At 35.5% G+C, this 16,126-nt stretch overlaps 1 protein-coding gene across 17 annotated transcripts in view; it reads left to right on the forward strand.

The window, feature by feature from the left end:
* NfI (Nuclear factor I) overlaps positions 1-16,126 on the forward strand; it is a 96,983-nt gene that overhangs the window by 4,373 nt on the left and 76,484 nt on the right. For 13 of the 17 annotated variants that reach the window (XM_076536900.1, XM_076536905.1, XM_076536908.1 and 10 more), the window contains exon 2: positions 15,757-15,912. In XM_076536900.1, coding sequence (XP_076393015.1) covers positions 15,757-15,912 — 156 coding nt within the window. Of the gene's footprint in view, positions 1-6,661; positions 6,898-11,805; positions 12,241-15,756; positions 15,913-16,126 lie in introns of those variants that run through there. The other 4 variants (XM_076536910.1, XM_012291041.2, XM_012291038.2 and 1 more) reach the window with 4 other exon arrangements.

Genomic DNA, 16,126 nt, shown 5'->3' on the forward strand with positions numbered 1-16,126 from the left:
AGAAAATTTCATAGTCAAGTTAGATTAAAAGATTGATGGTTAGGTTAGGTTAAGAAAATTTCATGGTCAAGTTAGGCTAAAAATTTCATGGTTAGGTCAAGTTAAGAAAATTTTATAGTCAAGTTAGATTAAAAGTTTGATGGTTAGGTTAGGTTAAGAAAATTTCATGGTCAAGTTAGGCTAAAAATTTCATGGTTAGGTCAAGTTAAGAAAATTTCATGGCCAAGTTAGGTTAAAAGTTTGATGGTTAGGTTAGGTTAAGAAAATTTCATAGTCAAGTTAGTCTAAAAAAATGCATGGTTAGGTCAAGTTAAGAAAATTTCATGGTCAAGTTAGTCTAACAATTTGATGGTTAGGTTAAGTTAAGAAAATTTCATGGTCAAATTAGTCTATAAATTTCATGGTTAGGTTAGGTTAAGAAAATTTCATAGTCAAGTTAGATTAAAAGTTTGATGGTTAGGTTAAGTTAAGAAAATTTAATGGTCAAATTAGTCTAAACAATTCATGGTTAGGTTAAGTTAAGAAAATTTCATGATCAAGTTAGATTAAAAGTTTGATGGTTAGGTTAGGTTAAGAAAATTTCATGATCAAATTAGTCTAAAAAATTCATGGTTGGGTTAAGTTAAGAAAATTTCATAGTCAAGTTAGGTTAGAAAAATTTCATTGTCAAGTTAGGTTAAAAGAATTTCATTGTCAAGTTAGGTTAAAAGAATTTCATCGTCAAGTTAGGTTAGAAAAATTTCATTGTTAAGTTAGTTTAAGAATTTCATGATTAAGCGTGGTTAGAAAAATTTCATTATCAAGTTCCACAAAGTTCCACACAAACGAACTAGAAATGTTTTCAAAAAAAATGTAAAGCGAACGAAGAGAAGTATTAACGAAGAGATGCGCTTATTACACGACGGGTGTGAAGGGGGTGGCAATATTCGTGGGATCGTTGCAACGCGTAAACGTCGATACACGTATAAATATGTCTGGTGTTTTGTATATACGGATACGTGTTGGCGCACACGCGAAACAGTTGGTATTGTTCCGCGTGCCTGTCATATCCGATGGCGGCCACCTTCATTCCCCGTTAACTCGTCAGCTGATTTTCGGCAATGCAGCTTTCGTTTTCGTGACGCGTTCGCGAACCCGTTCCCTGCTGTAATTATGTAAGGAAACGCCTATTTATACCGATAATCACGGCTCTTACGTAACACGAACGGTTCGCGTCACATGCTCCTCTCTGACCACTCTAATTTTTTATATTTAGATTGCACTTGCTCTTGCGTCTTTCTTTCCCTTTTTCCTCCTCTTTCAGAGACCGAGCCTCCTCGTAGGCTTCGTCTAATTTCCTCCAAGGGGACATTTTTATTTAATTCTTGATTTGTGAGGGGATTCGATTTGCTTTGAGAAAGAGATCGATTGGAGATCGATTGTTAGAGATTCACGATTTGGTTCCTCAGCAGATTCTTCAATCAGAAGATTTGTATTTAATATTTAGTTGATGGTTCACTTGTGAAGAATTTTGTGTCCATTTGCTTTCGACTTGCAGGTCTTTGAGTTTGTCTCTCTGAAGATCAATTCTTAGAGGCTGTTTACGATTCGGTTCTTCAATAAATTCTTCAAACATTAAATTTGTATGTAAAGATCAATTGATGGTTCATTTCTGAAGAAGTTTGTGTTGATTCGTTTCCGACTTGCAGATCTTTTTCCTTCTGAAGTTCGATCATTAGAGGGTTGTTTACGATTCGGTTCTTAAGTTGTACACCATGAGTGATCAGAAAGGGATTTATCTGTTACTGGCTCTAATTGCTGGCAGTTTGGGGAAACAACGGTGGCGAAGTTTCGAGAACACTTCGACGCGACAATCGGAATTTCGGTAGCCCACTTAGGCGGTGAAATGTCGCGTGGATAGAGACGGAGAAGAAGGTTCGTTGTCCGCGACATCGTCTCCAGCAAACTTAGAACAGTCATTAGCGACTAACGCGATATTTACTCTGGATGGTGTCCCTCTTTCGCATTATCCTCATATTTCTTGATGTATGGTCTTTGGGAAAATTAGTCTTGAGATATTTGGTGCGAGTTATTGCGATTCGTTGTTGGGTTATTGTACTTTGTTAGAAGGTTATTTGGTATAAGATTATTGTAATTTGTTGTCGGGTTATTGTAATTCGTTGTCGAGTTATTGCATACAGAATTAGAATGGTTACCAGTTACCAACTATTGGAAATTGTCATCTGAATTGTAATTTTGTATCTCTTTCTTTATTGTACTTCTTGTGGTCATTTTCCTGGGTCTTCAAGCTTTATTTTCATGTATCATAAGTGCTATTTTGAAACACTTTTATGTCATGAAGTTGTGTTTGACTTTTTATGTTTTAACATCAGACACTTTCAGCTATGAGTAAACAGCAGCCATTTTGTATTAGAAATATTAATGAAATTTTTATATGGTAATTTTCTTGAGTCTTCAAGCTTTATTTTCATGTATCATAAGTGCTATTTTGAAACACTTTTATGTCATGAAGTTGTGTCTGACTTTTTATGTTTTAACATCAGACACTTTCAGCTATGAGTAAACAGCAGCCATTTTGTATTAGAAATATTAGTAAAACATGTACGTGGTAATTTTCTTGAGTCTTCAAACTTTATTTTCATGTATCATAAGTGCCATTTTGAAACACTTTTATGTCATGAAGTTGTGTCTGACTTTTTATGTTTTAACATCAGACACATTTTGGCTATGATTAAACAGCAGCCATTTTACATTAGAAATATTAGTAAAACATTTATGTGGTAATTTTCTTGGGTCTTCAAGCTTTATATTGATGTATCATAAGTGCCATTTTGAGACACTTTTAAGTCATGAATTTATGTTAGTCTTTTTATATTTCACCATCAGTCACTTTCTTCTATAATTAAACAGCAGCCATTTTGTATAACGAATATCAACAAACCCTTTACGTAGTCATTTTTGTTGAACTTCAAGCTTTAATTTGATATATCATAAGTGCCACATTGTGACAATTTTAAGTCATGACTTCATGCTACTCTTTTTACGTTTCAACATCAATCACTTTCTTCTATGATTAAACAGCAGCCATTTTGTTTTAAGAATATCAACAAACCCTTTACGTAGTCATTTTTGTTAAACATCAAGCTTTAAATTCATGTATCATAAGTGCCACATTATGACAATTTTAAGTCATGACTTCATGTTACTCTTTTTACGTTTCAACATCAGTTACTTTCCTCTATGATTAAACAGCAGCCATTTTGTTTTAAGAATATCAACAAACCCTTTACGTAGTCATTTTTGTTGAACTTCAAGCTTTAATTTGATATATCATAAGTGCCACATTGTGACAATTTTAAGTCACGACTTCACGTTACTCTTTTTACGTTTCAACATCAGTCACTTTCGGCAGCCATTTTGTATTAAAAGTACAAACAAAACATGTACGTAGTCATTCTCATCGAACTTCAAGTTATACATTCCTGTACCAAAAGTGTTATTTAGTGACAATTTTATGCGATGTTATCGTGTCTGACCTTCCGTATATTCTCCTCAAAGAACATCTAGAAATCCGATGAAGACAAATGTTAATTTTTTGCGAACGTTCGAATAACGTCGATGTCCATTTCACAGTAGACGAACAGGAGTTTGGCTATCGATCGCGTGTTCACCCTCTCGCCCTCTTCTTTTTCTCGCCGTTTTCCTCTTGTGCCGCTTCTTCCGTCGTTCGTCGCCACCCTCTTGTTTCCTCCTCCTGCTTCTGGGTCCGCGACAACCCACGCGGTCCGGCAAAACACGCTCCTACGAGTGTCCAACTGTCAACCCCATCCTCAACCCTCGCCTGTCTTCTGTTTTTGGGCTGAGACACTCTTCCGGTTCTTTTGGAACATTTAACTGCTCGTATATTTCTTCTGCAATTTATGGGGATGTATTTTACCCAAGGATTTTATCGGTAATGGGGTGGTTTATCTTTATGAATTTAAGGCGGTTGCAAATTAGGTATTTTTTACAAAGCTTACAAAATATATTTTCTTTAATTTTGTTATATTTTTCAGTCACAGGTTGATACTGTATTTAGTATTTTTTTTAGGACAGAATTTTTAGTTTAATGAGCTAATTTTTTAATGAGTGTCAGATGGGTGACATGAAGTCAAGGTGTTACTCGGTTAGTAGACTCTTAGGGGTGAAATTTTTTGCTTATGATAAAATATGGCAAAAATGGTGTTCAGAGGGTGAGATTGTTAACTCAACGACATCTGAAGGTAACAATATTCTTGTTGGATGTTGATAAATTTTTTAAATCAATGTTAAAGGGGTAAATTTTTCTGTCTAACATAGAAGTTGAAATTCTTCTGTCTACAATGAAAGGTGACATTTTTCTATGTGCAATGAAAATTGAAATTTTTTTTGTCTACAATGAAAGTTGACATTTTTATATGTGCAATGAAAATTGAAATTTTTTTATGTGCAATGAAAATGGAAATTTTTTTTGTCCACAATGAAAGCAGACATTTTTCTATGTGCAATGAAAATTGAAATTTTTTTGTCTACAATGAAAGGTGACATTTTTCTATGTGCAATGAAAGTTCAAACTTTTTTGTGTACAATGAAAGCAGACATTTTTCTATGTGCAATGAAAATTGAAATTTTTTTTGTCTACAATGAAAGTTGACATTTTTATATGTGCAATGAAAATTGAAATTTTGTTGTGTACAATGAAAGCTGACATTTTTCTATGTGCACTGAAAGTTGAAACTTTTCTATCTAGAATGAAATATAAAATTTTTAATATAGAATCGGTAGTAAAGCGAATGATCCCCGATTTTTCTATGGAAGGAATTTTCTGTTGATCCGTGGAAAAAAGGGTTGAAACGTCGATCGCAGTCGAAAAGTCGGTTTCATTGTTTTTTCGCGGGTTTATTGACGCGGAAAGCGGTGGCTAGGACAGTGTGCACCTGGGGGAATTGGAACGTGGCAAGAATCAATTTTGTCCTGACTTCTTCTCGTCGAGTTCCGCGCAATTTGCCGATCATCCCCTGGGAACTCCCTTGTTAGGCACGAGTGCGCACTGTCGCAGTGTAAATTTTACCTTCGCTAAACGTGGTTATTGCCTAAAATATATTATAACAACTAAATTTATCTTACTTCCTTTTTTTACCTTTAGACGTGACTTCTTTCGTGCAAAAATTATGCAAGTAGCTGCACGAGACGACTGTACAAGACAACTTCAAAATTAGAGGTTATATTTTCATTTTTATTTTTTATATAAATTTATGCGGGTTGACGCACTCATGACGCACTCTTGACGCACTCATGGCGTATATGACGCACTCATGACGCATATGACACACCTGTGACGCACTCATGACGCATATGACGCACTCGTGACGCACCCATCACGCATGTGACGCACTCATGACGCACCCACGATGCACGCGACGCACCCACGATGCACGCGACGCACCCATGACGCACTTATGATGCATGTGACGCACTTATGATGCATGTGACGCACTTATGATGCATGTGACGCACTTATGGCACATGTGACGCATCCATGACGCACATGACACACTCGTGACGCACCCATGACGTATATGACGCACTCACGACGCACTCACGATGCATGTGACGCACCCACGACGCACCCACGATGCATGTGACGCACCCACGACGCACTCATTACTCATGACACACTCATGACGCACCCACGATCCATATGACGCACTCACGACGCACTTACGATGCATGCGACGCACTTATGACGCATGTGACGCACCCACGACGCACCCATCGCTCATATGACACAGTCATGACGCACCTATGATCCACATGACGCACTCACGATGCACGCGACACACCTATGACGCACGCGACGCATTCGCTACGCATGTGACGCACTCATTACTCACATGACACACTCATGACGCACCCATGACGCATATGAGGCGACAGAGGAAAATGTCCCTAGTTTGAAAAATTCATAAAACTTCCTAAACCTTCCCGAAACTCCCTAAAACTTCATAAAACTTTCTACAAATGTAGCAGAGCTCTAAGTAAAATTTGCAACCCCAAAGAGAAAATAGATAGGAATTAAAAAATGACCAAGTAGTAAAAGAAAAGAGAGAACAGAGAAAAATGTCTCTAGATTAAAAAACTTGCTGTAACTTCTTAAATTGCCCTGAAATTAAAGGAGTGCCCCGAATGAAGTTTGCAATGCCAAAGAGAAAAATAGATAAAAATCTAAAAGAAATTATTATGGTAGTCAAAGGAAAAGAGATAAAGTAAAATTTTCCTACTTCAAAAGCTTCCTAAACCTCCCTAAAGCTTCCTAAACCTTAACCTTCCTAAACCTAAACCTAAAGCTTGCTAAAATTAAAAAATCTCCCCAAGTCTTCGAAAGCCCAGAAAAATCGGCTTCGCAAAGTTAGAAAAGAGAAAGGGAAGTAAAAGAGAAAGAAAAGAGCGAGTCTAAAAGCGTGTGGTGGTCCAGGATGGTTTGCGAGAACCGCGAAGCGTGAAGGATGCGAAGGGGGGATGCGATCGTTGGAGGGGTACGCGAGCAGTGGGGGATTCCTAGGGTGGGGGATAAAGGCAGGGGCAGAGGGGAGGAGTTGCGTCGGTTCGAGGGCAAATCTAGTAAGCTAGGACAGAGGCTATTAATAACTGTTTGGGGTGGCGTACCTGGCCGCCTCGCGATGCCTTCGCGCGTCTAGATACGCGCGTCTCGACGACCGGCGTCTCAGTGTCGTCGCGACGACCGACGTCGTACCCGTCGTTCCGGCGTCGACGGTTCTGCCTCTATTCCGCTCGGTTCGCGTCTCGAGTTCGCTGTGAGTGATCGAAGTGATCTGTGATCGGTCTTTTCAGTGTCTTTTCGTGTTATTTCGTTGATCTGTAAGTAGTGATGGCTCGGCTTTTTGAACAACTCGGTCGTGGCTTATGTAATACTGATGGGTTCGAGCGGTATACTCGGTAGGATCGGTAAATGATCGATAGGATTGGTAGAATTAATAGAATCGATACGATCGGTAGGATCTATATTAGATCGATATGATTAAATTATGAGGAGGTTCCAGATTATTAAATAACCTATTATTTTCTATTTGTGATCAGTATGATCGTTAATAGAGAGTATGAACCGTCGAACAAGGAAGTTTCGTACAAGGCGGGTGAAAATCGTGGAGCACATACGATAAACAACGCTCCGCGCAGAATCCGCGCCGATTTATTGCCGACAACTACGCACCAGTCTCGGTGCAAATAGAAGCTGACACGTGCGAGTTGAAAGCCTCGTTTGCGACTGTTTCTGATCGAATTCGCGTTCGGGAATTCTGTGCTTGTGTATCTTCCTTATTTACGCTCCTTTTCATTGAAGTCCGAACAAGAATTTTCATACGAAATCGCGTATAGATTCTCATCCATGCGAGGTCGAATGGAATGCGAGACTTTGAATATTTTTATTTGTGAATTGGTACAAGTAACTATTGTGGTTTCAACCCTTTGCAAAATTTTAAATGTTATGCAGTTAAAAGTTGGAGTCTTTTGAGATTATTTTTTTGGTAATTATTTTTCTTGTCTTACTGTGTTTATACATTGTATATGTAACATTGTAAAATTAGTTAAAAAATACTGCTTAGTGACAATATAAATTATTGTACATTTTACTATTTTTATACATCAAAGTATGCTATAGAGTTGGTTCAAAAATACTGCTTAGTGACAATAAAAATAATTGTACATTTCACTGTATTTATACATCAAAGCGTACTATAGAATTATTTAAAAAATTCAAATGTAAAATTATTTGTTAAATTCAAGTGATAAAAATATTTTAAAAATTCAACTATTAAATTAATTGTTAAATTCAAATACAAAATTATTTGTTAAATTCAAATGATAAAATTATTTTAAAAATTCAACTATTAAATTAATTGTTAAATTCAAATACAAAATTATTTGTTAAATTCAAATGATAAAATTATTTTAAAAATTCAACTATTAAATTAATTGTTAAATTCAACTATTAAATTATTTGTTAAATTCAAATGTAAAATTATTTGTTAAATTGAAATGATAAAATTATTTAAAAAATTCAACTATTAAATTAATTGTTAAATTCAAATGATAAAATTATTTAAAAAATTCAACTATTAAATTAATTGTTAAATTGAACTATTAAATTGTTTGTTAAATTCAAACATTAAATAGTAAATTAAATGTCACAGTGTCGCCTCTCACGAAAGATAGCTATCCTACAAAATTAAACAGTAAATTTCACTTCACCAGCGAGCTTTTTCGAGCTTTTATGATCGATACCAACTTCCGGGTGCTGTGTTCCGTTGAGCTGTTAGCCCCGATGAGTTATCTCTGTCGAGAAACTTGTAAATATCTATAGCATTGTGGTCTAGAAACGTTGAAATAGACTTTTCGTATTTAAGTACTCGTGTAAAATAGATTCGATTTGCAATCTCTCAGATATAAATCTTTATTTTGCTTTCATACGCTGCGAATTTATTTTTTCAAGCTCGAGAAGTTTCTTAGCGACAAAGCAGATTTACGCGGCTTTGGTTTCTTCATCGCTTCAGTATTTCTTGGGTGGACTTTCGTTTATTGTTACTTTTAGATTTAGATGCAATTTTTTATATTTAATTGAGTGGGATACGATTTTATTTCGGGTTGAGTTTTATTTTATTTTAGTTTGGGTCGATTTTTATTTTATTTCGGTTCGAGTTTTATTTTATTTTAGTTTGGTTAGGTTTTTATTTTATTTTGGTTCGAGTTCTCTTTTATTTTAGTTTGGTTAGGTTTTTATTTTATTTTAGTTTGTTTCGATTTTTATTTTAGTTTGGTTAGGTTTTTATTTTATTTTAGTTTGGTTCGATTTTTATTTTAGTTTGGCTAGGTTTTTATTTTAGTTTGGCTAGGTTTTTATTTTATTTTAGTTTGGTTCGATTTTTATTTTATTTCGGTTCGATTTTTATTTTATTTTAGTTTGTTTAGATTTTTATTTTATTTCAGTTTGATTTTTATTTTATTTTATTTCGGTTCGGTTTTTATTTTATTTTATTTCGGTTCGATCTTTATTTTATTTTACTTCGGTTCGAATTTTATTTTATTTTGGTTCGATTTTTATTTTATTTCGGTTCGATTTTTATTTTATTTCAGTTTGATTTTTATTTTATTTTATATCGGTTCGATCTTTATTTTATTTTATTTCGGTTCGATTTTTATTTTAGTTTGGTTCGATTTTTATTTTATTTCAATGTCGTCCTACGTAGCGTCGTCATCCCTTCTTCATCGTTTCAATTTAACAATCTTCATTTATTTTGATTTTCACTTTTCTGCCTTCCTCACGTTCCATGAATACTAAATCTTCATTATGAACTATTAATAATGATTACTCACTACTATGATTACTATAGCAAGCACATTAAATAGTAAATAAGAAGTGCATCAAGTTCAGGTACCACGATGCACCCCTCTGCACTAATACACACATTGCAAACATCTCCAAACTACATATTTTATGATCTTCCTAAAAAAATAAATTATCAAAATTAAACTACATATAAACATCTTCAACAAACATTACAATACAATCACCAAAAACTTCATTTCAATCGAAGCTTCATTCCATGTCTCCTCATCTGAACAACAGAATTGTCACATTATAGTGCTCCTTACCCATAATTCATATTAAACTGCTATAAAAATAAAACACAGCAAAGGGGTTGATTACTCTTAAACTCTAAACAATTTCATTTTTCAATAATCATTTAATTTGACTTATATGAAATTTTATTTTACTCAAAATTCAGAAGAACAGTTCAACAACCCCTAGTTAAAAAGCCTCCCCTGGCGTCCTTGTCCGCCCCTGGTGTTTTCCGCGATGACAACGGTCGCGGCGTCACCGTGCCTCCTTAATGTCTTTGATTTTCGTTCGCCTCCAAAAATAACAACGCGTCGTATAGATAGTCCGTCTCCGTTCCTCTCGTGCGAACCTTCCGCTTTGCGTTCCCCGAGCGGTGACAAAGCGAGCGGGCGCGCGTGACACGCTCCGAAAATCGACTCTGACGTATTTTCTTCTCCTTTGCACAAATCTTCGACTAAATCTTTTAGCATTCATATCTTCAAAATTTTTGTTTAAATTTTTTAGAAGAGTCAAGTTTAGTTAATTAAGGTTTAGGTATTTGAACGGTTTGGTTACTTGACAGGGTTAGTTAGGTTGGGTTAGTTGAGGAGTTTAGGTATTTGGGAAGTTTAGTTACTTGACGAGGTTGGGTGTTTTAGAAGTTTAGTTATTTGATAGGGTTAGTTAATTGGTAGGTTTAGTTAATTGATAGGGTTAGTTAATTGGCAGGTTTAGTTACTTGACAGGGTTAGTTACTTGACAAGTTTAGTTACTTGACAGGGTTAGTTACTTGACGAGTTTAGGTATTTGAGAAGTTTAGTTACTTGAGAAGTTCAGTTACTTGACAAGTTTAGTTACTTGACAAGTTTAGTTACTTGACAAGTTTAGTTACTTGACAAGTTTAGTTACTTGACAGGGTTAGTTACTTGATAAGTTTAGTTACTTGATAAGTTTACTTACTTGACAAGTTTATTTGATAAATATAGTAACTTGACAAGTATAGTTACTTGACAAGTTTACTTACTTGATAAGTTTACTTACTTGACAAGTTTAGTTACTTGACAAGTTTACTTACTTGATAAGTTTACTTACTTGACAAGTTTAGTTACTTGACAAGTTTTCTTACTTGATAAGTTTACTTACTTGACAAGTTTAGTTACTTGATAAGTTTAGTTACTTGACAAGTTTACTTACTTGACAAGTTTACTTACTCGATAAGTTTAGTTACTTGATAATTTTACTTACTTGACAAGTTTTCTTGATAAGTATAGTTACTTGACAAGTTTACTTACTCGATAAGTTTAGTTACTTGATAATTTTACTTACTTGACAAGTTTTCTTGATAAGTATAGTTACTTGACAAGTTTACTTACTTGACAAGTTTAGTTACTTGATAAGTTTACTTACTTAACAAGTTTATTTGATAAGTACAGTTACTTGACAAGTTTAGTTACTTGACAAGTTTAGTTACTTGACAAATTTACTTACTTGACAAGCTTACTAATTTGACAAGTTCAGTTACTTGATAGGTTTAGTTACTTGACGAGTCTACTTACTTGACAAGTTTATTTAATTGACAGGTTTAGTTACTTGACGAGTCTACTTACTTGACAAGTTTATTTAATTGACAGGTTTAGTTACTTGACGAGTCTACTTACTTGACAAGTTTACTTAAGTGACAGGTTTAGTTACTTGACGAGTCTACTTACTTGACAAGTTAATTTAATTGACAGGTTTAGTTACTTGACGAGTCTACTTACTTGACAAGTTTATTTAATTGACAGGTTTAGTTACTTGACGAGTTTACTTACTTGACAAGTTTACTTAAGTGACAGGTTTAGTTACTTGACGAGTCTACTTACTTGACAAGTTAATTTAATTGACAGGTTTAGTTACTTGACGAGTCTACTTACTTGACAAGTTAATTTAATTGACATGTTTAGTTACTTGACGAGTCTACTTACTTGAGAAGTTTATTTAACTGACAGGTTTAGTTACTTGACGAGTCTACTTATTTAACAAGTTTACTTAAGTGACAGGTTTAGTTACTTGACGAGCCTACTTACTTGACAAGTTTATTTAATTGTAACTTTCTTAACCTTGCTTTCCGAAAGCAAAGTTTTGAAAAGAAGCCACGATCGAGTTTTCCTAAAATCAAAATCGTGACAAAGCTTTCCCCCGCAGAGAAAGCCGTAAGTCGGAAGGAAAGAGAAGAAAAAAGTGGTCCGTGTCTCGTCGAAGAAGCCAATAAATCCTCGTAGGAGAAGGCGAAGAGAAACCCTTGCTCGCCTCTCCAGCGAAGCATGCTAACGAGAGGCAAGCATCGCGAAAGAAATCTCGGGTGAAAATCCAGTGAAATTTTTCCGTGGGAAAACAAGAGGAAGATCGAGTTCGACTCGATTGTTTGGTTCGGAGAGGAGAAGAAGAAGAGGATAAGAGAGGGAGCGCAGATGAGGCCACGATCAATCTGCGACAGGGTGGCGGAGGAGTATTACGAGCCTGACGGTTGTTACTGCGAAAATCGGTACTTCTGACAGCCGGACGGCAACAGGGACAGACAGACGGTAGTGTGCCACAGCAGCCGCAGTGCTTGCGAATACTCGATGGTTCGTGTCGTTTTGACGCTTCTTCACTGGCCTAGCCTCTGTGTGTTTCTTTTCCTTTTTCCTTGCTTTTCATCCTTCAATCTTCCTGAATTTACTGGAGGAATTTTTTCAGCTCTCTACTTTAGCCTGATGCAAGTATTTTTGGGGTTCAAGCTTCGGTTGTGAGCTTTGGGGTGCTTCATGAAGAGGGTTTTTAAGTTTAAGTTAGGTTTGGGTTGTTGGAATCAAGGATTTTTGGGTTTCAGCTGGGTTCTGAGCTCTGGGGTGCTTGGGGAGTTGGGTTTTTGAGTTTAAGTTAGGTTTGGGTTGTTGGAATCAAGGATTTTTGGGTTTCAGCTGGGTTCTGAGCTTTGGGGTGCTTGGGGAGTTGGGTTTTTGAGTTTAAGTTAGGTTTGGGTTGTTGGAATCAAGGATTTTTGGGTTTTAGCTGGGTTTTGAGCTTTGGGGTGCTTGGGGAGTTGGGTTTTTGTGTTTAAGTTAGGTCTAGGTTGTTGGAATCAAGGATTTTTGGGTTTCAGCTGGGTCCTAAACTCTGGGGTGCTTGATGAGGTGGGTTTTTGAGTTTAAGTTAGGTCTAGGTTGTTGGAATCAAGGATTTTTGGGTTTCAGCTGGGTTTTGAGCTTTGGGGTGCTTGGGGAGTTGGGTTTGTGAGTTTAAGTTAGGTTTGGGTTGTTGGAATCAAGGATTTTTGGGTTTCAGTTGGGTTCTAAACTCTGGGGTGCTTGATGAGGTGGGTTTTTGAGTTTAAGTTAGGTCTAGGTTGTTGGAATCAAGGATTTTTGGGTTTCAGCTGGGTTTTGAGCTTTGGGGTGCTTGGGGAGTTGGGTTTTTGAGTTTAAGTTAGGTTTGGGTTGTTGGAATCAAGGATTTTTGGGTTTCAGCTGGGTTCTAAACTCTGGGGTGCTTGGGGAGTTGGGTTTTTGAGTTTAAGTTAGGTCTAGGTTGTTGGAATCAAGGATTTATGGGTTTCAGCTGGGTTCTGAGCTCTGGGGTGCTTGATGAGAGGGTTTCTTTAAAGCTTAAGTTAGGTCCGGGCTGTTAGATTCAAAGATTCTTAGGTTTCAGTTGGGTTCTGAGCTCTAAGGTGTTTGATGAGGGGGTTTCTTTAAAGCTTAAGTTAGGTCTGGGCTGTTAGATTCAAAGATTCTTAGGTTTCAGTTGGGTTCTGAGCTCTGGGATGTTTGATGAGGGGGTTTCTTTAAAGCTTAAGTTAGGTCTGGGTTGTTAGATTCAAAGATTCTTAGGTTTCAGTTGGGTTCTGATCTCTGGGATGTTTGATGAGGGTGTTTCTTTAAAGCTTAAGTTAGGTCTGGGTTGTTAGATTCAAGCAGTTTTGAGTTTCAGCTTGGTTTTAAGGTCTGGGATGCTTGATGAAGGGATCTGTTATGTTTAAATTAGGTCTAGGTTGTTACATCCAAGCATTTTTACGTTCCAGCTTAGCCCTGAGTTCTACCATATTTCATGAAGGTGTTTAAGTTTAAGTTACATCTAAATTGTTTAATACAAAAATTTCCCAGTGTAAGATTACCTCCATAATGTTTGCCAAAGTGCTCTATAATATTTGCCAAAGAAATTTTCACGGTTCAGATTAATTCTTCTTAAACAATTTTAATCACTCGCTGCAGAAAATCAACTTTAAAAGACTTGAAACGAAAATGTCCAAGAGTGGACGAAACCACGAGTCACTACTTGCGAGAAAGGTCTACCTGCCGTCCCTCTAGCGGCGGTTTAAGCAACTACTCACAAAGAGTACATTCCTTGTCAGTCTCCAAAGCTTCTTACAAAAACTGTCCCTCTATAAACAATCAAACAATTACAAACTTATACTTTTGTTACATATCAGTATCAATTTCTCCTTACATAAAATGTCTCTTTATAAAGACTCGACGAGCTTGAAAAGTGACTATAAGTTATCGAGATCGATCGACAGGGAGTCGAACGATAGATTCATTCTCGTAAAATGATGTTTACATCCCTTTCGACGATAAACGAGGGGGTTGCTCGGTGGCATTTGCCTCACAAAGGAATTCGTTCTTCGAGCGATCGACAGAAGCTCGAGCAGTCTTCTTTTTCTCGTCCCGCGGACCGGAAACTGAGATTCGCCGGCGTTTCGATTCCGGAACAGCTCGAAGCTACGATAAGGGAAAACGGACGGGTTTCCTTCGGACGTCCGTGATTTTCTTTTTCGATTTCTTTTATCGGGGAACGTTCCGTTATAATTTAGGTCTGACCCCAAATCAACCTCTCTATTTCTAATTCCCTTTATGTTTTACTTACATGAATTTTCTTTTTTAATTTCGTTCATGTTTTAGTTAGACAAATTTTGTTCTTCAATTTTGTTTATGTTTTTGTTAGACAAATTTTGTTTCTTCAATTTTATTTATGTTTTAGTTAGACAAATTTTGTTCTTCAATTTTATTTATGGTTTAGTTAGACAAATTTTGTTCTTCAATTTTATTTATGGTTTAGTTAGACAAATTTTGTTCTTCAATTTTATTTATGTTTTAGTTAGACAAATTTTCGACTTCTATTTTATTTGTGTTTTAGTTAGACAAATTTTGTTTCTTCAATTTTATTTGTGTTTTAGTGAAACAAATTTTGTTCCTTCAATTTTATTTATGTTTTAGTTAGACAAATTTTGTTCTTCAATTTTATTTGTGTTTTAGTTAGACAAATTTTGTTCTTCAATTTTATTTATGGTTTAGTTAGACAAATTTTGTTCTTCAATTTTATTTAGGTTTTAGTTAGACAAATTTTGTTCTTCAATTTTATTGGTGTTTTAGTTAGACAAATTTTCGACTTCAATTTTATTTATGTTTTAGTTAGACAAATTTTGTTCTTCAATTTTATTTGTGTTTTAGTTAGACAAATTTTGTTCTTCAATTTTATTTGTGTTTTAGTTAGACAAATTTTGTTCCTTCAATTTTATTTATGTTTTTGTTTAATAAATTTTCTCCTCCAAACTTTGTACAAAAATTTTGTGAAAGAGATAGAGAATGTGTGAAGAAATTGTTTGTATGTGAGGGAATATTTCATTAAAGAATATTGCATGAGTGAATCCAATTGAATTGCATGAAGGCTGATCCCAAATATTGCAAACTAAAGATCATGCATGATGACATATTAAAAACTGAAATATTTTTCTTCATGAAATTTCTACCTGTCGAGAACGAGGATATGTTCCTACCCAATTGAATAAATTTACAGACAACCCCATAGCCTAATCTTTATAGTCAACCAAAGGTCGCAGAGAAGTTTCATTTACAAAATAAAATTATTTGATAATAAATGTACTGATGGTATACTAATAGCATATGAAGTAATGTGATAGTATACTAATAGTGTACGAAGTAATGTGATAGTATACTAATAGTATACGAAGTAATGTGATAGTATACTAATAGTATAAAAAATGAAAGAAATCTGTGAGTGGTTGACGAGAGAAACATAACTCGTTCTCGATGGGGTGAAAAGCATAAGGCGTCACTAATCAGTTTGTTGTCGTTTGCTCGCAGGATGAGTTCCATCCATTCATTGAGGCCCTCCTACCGTTCGTGAAGTCTTTCTCGTACACGTGGTTCAACCTACAAGCCGCCAAGAGGCGTTACTACAAGAAACACGAGAAGCGGATGAGTCTCGAAGAAGAACGCCAGTGCAAGGAGGAGCTCCAGGTAAGTCTTTTGCTTCTTTAACTCTTAACACTATCAAAATATCTACACAGGTATTTTCTTTAGACTTCAAGCTTTAATTTGATGTATCACAAGTGTCATTTTGTTAAACTTTTCTGTCATGAATTTTTAGTTATATTTTTGTATCAAGTATTAAGCTTGATCTGTTTTCAAAATTGTCATTTGTTAATATGATTGGAAGTCAGTCAATTTTTCT

The sequence above is a fragment of the Megachile rotundata genome, chromosome 11 (genome assembly GCF_050947335.1).
Source record: "Megachile rotundata isolate GNS110a chromosome 11, iyMegRotu1, whole genome shotgun sequence".
In the NCBI taxonomy this organism is placed as follows: Eukaryota; Metazoa; Arthropoda; class Insecta; order Hymenoptera; family Megachilidae; genus Megachile; species Megachile rotundata.